This window comes from Lipotes vexillifer, unplaced genomic scaffold, assembly GCF_000442215.2.
Source record: "Lipotes vexillifer unplaced genomic scaffold, Lipotes_vexillifer_v1.1 scaffold1359, whole genome shotgun sequence".
In the NCBI taxonomy this organism is placed as follows: domain Eukaryota; kingdom Metazoa; phylum Chordata; class Mammalia; order Artiodactyla; family Lipotidae; genus Lipotes; species Lipotes vexillifer.
The window spans coordinates 792716-796151 of NW_006771596.1; the positions used below are offsets into that span (position 1 = coordinate 792716).

The following is a 3436-nucleotide window of genomic DNA, read 5'->3' on the forward strand; positions in this document are numbered from 1 at the left end:
GGGGTGGGGGGGGTGGCGGGAGGCAGAAAGCTCTTACTCAGAGTTCCTGGTTCCTGTCCGGAGAAGGACTTCCTGTGTTCTGGGTCTTCCTCCCCCTCCCTGCCGTGGGTGCTCTGGAGGTTGCCCTGCTCCCCATCCCATTCCCAGGATGAGGCTGGGTGCCCCCCAGCTCCTGGTTTCTGTAGGTGAGGTGGGGAACGGGACACTAGCAATGCCCTCCAGAGACACCCTCTCCCTCTCTCTGGCAGCCTGATCCTTTCACCCCCGAGGCATGAGGCCAATTCCGGAGTATTTCCTTTGGAAGTCTGCCTGTACTCCAGCCCCTCCTTTGGTGACAAGGCACCTCACCTATTGTGTTTTCAAACGGGTCTCTCGGTGCCTTTCACACAGGGCCCAGCACACCACACGCGCGTGCAGCGAGGCCCACCTGAGCCCATGTGCAGAGATGGGGTCCCAGGAGGGCAGAGTCCCTGGGCCATTGGGAGATGTTTGCTGAGCAGAGGCCCGTCGCGTGGCTCGATCCGGGCCTAGTGGAGACAAGCATAAAGCTCTGGGTTTCCTCTCCTAGAGGAGTGGCCCTGGCACCCTTGCAGGCCTCAGCGTCCTCATCTGTAAGCCGGGCACATCCCGGTTCATATGTCACGGGACGGTGTGGGGTGAACGAAGGGGGCCGGTGAGGGCCGGGCTGGTTCTTAGAGCAGTCCCCGTGGCGCCCCACCCCATCTGTCACAGACAGGCCACCACTGTGGGTCTAATTCGGAAACAGCATTTATTGAGGTGTCCCCACAGGCCTGCCCTGAGCCCCAGCCGCTAGCGCCTCGGGCTCACTCTTCCTTCTCGTCCCCATGGGTGATGATGTAGCACAGGGACTTGTAGTCGATGTTCCCGGCCAGGTCCATAGGCGTCAGGGCGAACATCTGCTCCACCTGGGGAGGCACTGGTAAGACGCCGCCCAGCCATGGCGTCCTGGGTGCGGTGCCTGTGACCCGAGGGAGGCCTGCGACCCTTCGCCCCGCCCCTGGGGCTGTACGCTGCCCCGCCCCTGGGGCTGTACGCTGCCCCGCCCCTGGGGCTGTACGCTGCCCCTTAGCGTTTTCAGCCGGAGGCTGGGGCAGGAGCGAAGGGTGCGGCCGTGGGTCACAGGGCCCACCCTGGCCACGGGGCCGGCCCCCTTCCCCTCCCCAGTGTAGTTAACCTCTTCCAGACCCTGAGGTGCACCGCACTCTCAGGCCTGGGCCTCTGCACACACAGCTCGCCCAGCCTGCACCCTCCTCCCTTTCTGATTCCATGTCCTTCACCCTCCAGATCCCAAGAGAGATGGCACCTCCTCCGGAAAGCTGGGCTCTACGCCCACGAGGGCAGTGGGTCACCGAGACCTCCCCAGGGCCCTGCGGGGTGGGGGCCCTGCGAAGGGGCCTGGAGGGGTGTCGAAGGAGCCGGAATCTTTACCTCGGCCAGAGAGAACTTGTCTGCCTGGGTCAGGAGAAGCTGCTTGAACCTGGAGGAGGTGGGGAGCAGTGGGGAGGGCCTGGCAGGGGCGGCCGATCCAGGAGGGGAAAATGGAGGCTCCCCTGGCCCAGGTGGCCACCCCCCCGCAAGAGCAGAGAGGGCCCCAAAGTACAGGTGGCCACCCTCACAAGGCGACCCTCCGCCCTCCCTGCTTCCATCCAACATGGTGCCCCCGGCACTCGCCGTGCTGCCCGCACTTACTCATCCCTGTTTACCACGCCCTTGCCACTGGGGTCAAACAGGCGGAAGGCGCTCAGGATGGCTTCCTCGGGGTCTGTCCCTGGGAGGCCGAGGGGGCCAGGTAAGCAGCCACACTGCCATCCTCCCGGTCCCACCCAGGAGGAACCCAGGGTGCAGGGGGAGTCCTCCAGTCCCAGAGAAGCGAGAGGGTGTTCCGACAGAAAGTGCCCCTCGGGGCTCAGAGGTGCCAGGGTCGGCTGTCCTTCTGAGATGGGTGAGCCTGGCAGGGAGACTAGGATTGGGGATTTGGGACTGGAATCTGAAGGCATATTTCCCAACCCCGAGACTTGGGGTGACCAGTGCTCATGGGTCTGGAATGCAGAGGTGGCCCCTACAACCTCTGGGTGGGCAAGGGCCAGGTACGGTATGGACGGGGTCTGGGTGGGATTCAGGCTGGGTCCAGGCAGGGTCCAGGTGGGGTTCAAGCTCGTTGCCTGGGGGATCCAGAGCCACCCCAGGCTCACCGTTGAGCTTCTCTCCAAACAGTGTGAGGAAGACAGTGAAGTTGATGGGCCCCTTCCCTTCCTGCAGCATGGCATCCAGCTCCTCTTCTGGAACATTCACCTTCCCTGGTGGGGCGCGAAGTGAAATGGACACAGGGACCTTGAGTGTCCCTGAGTAGGGCCTGGGCTGCCCCTCCCTCCTTCCCAGCGTAGAGAGTGAGAGGCAGCTCTGGGTGGGGGAGGTGAAGTGGAAGGAAAGTGTGATGGGGGAGGGGTGTGAGAGGACGGGGGCGGGTGAGCCGGGAGAAGAATACAGGCCTGGGCGCTGCCTGTTGAGAGCCTGCCCATCCCCTCTCAGCGGGCTCCCCCCAGCCCAGCAGCTCTGAGCCAGGACCCTGGTGCCAGCAGGGCAGGGCCGGGTGGGAGGTGGGCACCCTCACCTAGCTGCGAGTAGGTCTCTCGAAGGTCCGACTTGCAGATGATGCCGTCACGATTCTGGTCGATGCAGCTGAAGGCCTGTGAGGTGCGGGCCACAGTCTCCAGGTGGGAGCATTCCCCACCCCCCCGGGGGAGGCGGGAGGTGGGGGCATCCTGGGTGGTGGGAGGAGCAAGGACAGGGGCCAGGACCACTGACCTACAGAGAAGAGGGGTGTGCTGGGGGCAGGGTGTCCGGATGGGTCCCAGGCTGGGGGTAGGGCACTCACTTCCTTGAACTCCTGGATCTGGGCTTGCTCAAACATGGAAAAGACGTTGGAAGAGCCTCGCTGGGCCTGCTTGGTGGCCGCAGCCTTGCCCCGGGTCCCTGCCTTCCTGCTGGCCTGCAACACAGTGGGCGCGGAGGGGTCCTCTCCCCAGCTCCCCAAGGACTCCCTGCCACGGACCTCCCCAGAGCATTCCCGGGAGAGCCCGGGTCAGGGTCCTCTTCCTGTCCCTGGAGACCGTCTCTCCGGGCCCTGGCTCCGCTCCCCCAGCCCAAAGGACAGCACCTGGGGGGCCGCTGGCCTTGAGTCTCCCCCCCTGGCACTCACCATCGTCTCTCTCTGCAGCAGCCTGGTTGCTGCGAGGGGCCCACAGCCCCCTTTATGTCTCAGCCTTATCACCTGGAGCGTACCAAATAAGGACAGGAGGAGAGGATAGGCCCAAACTTGGCAGCCTCTGCCTGGGCTGGGGGAGGACAGGGCCCCCGAGCAGATTCCAGCCACGATCCTGGCGACCTTCAGGCACCACCACCACCACCACCCCCC

At 64.7% G+C, this 3436-nt stretch overlaps 1 protein-coding gene across 1 annotated transcript; it reads right to left on the reverse strand.

The window, feature by feature from the left end:
• Positions 1-753: 753 nt before the first annotated feature.
• Positions 754-3005, reverse strand: MYL7 (myosin light chain 7). Its single transcript, XM_007446994.1, has 6 exons — positions 2897-3005; positions 2633-2708; positions 2214-2318; positions 1711-1789; positions 1450-1498; positions 754-926 (listed from the first exon to the last, which is right to left on the reverse strand). Exons 1-6 carry the CDS (start codon positions 2930-2932, stop codon positions 825-827), a joined length of 447 nt encoding a protein of 148 aa, XP_007447056.1. The 5' UTR covers positions 2933-3005; the 3' UTR covers positions 754-824.
• Positions 3006-3436: the final 431 nt, after the last annotated feature.

Bases quoted from the DNA above. Each gene is read 5' to 3' on its own strand.
- MYL7 (XM_007446994.1), bottom strand. From the start codon at position 2,932: ATGTTTGAGCAAGCCCAGATCCAGGAGTTCAAGGAA. The intron at 2,709-2,896 runs GTGAGTGCCCTA...CGCACCTCACAG, and splicing joins AGATCCAGGAGTTCAAGGAA to GCCTTCAGCTGCATCGACCA. The intron at 2,319-2,632 runs GTGAGGGTGCCC...GCGCCCCACCAG, and splicing joins AGAGACCTACTCGCAGCTAG to GGAAGGTGAATGTTCCAGAA.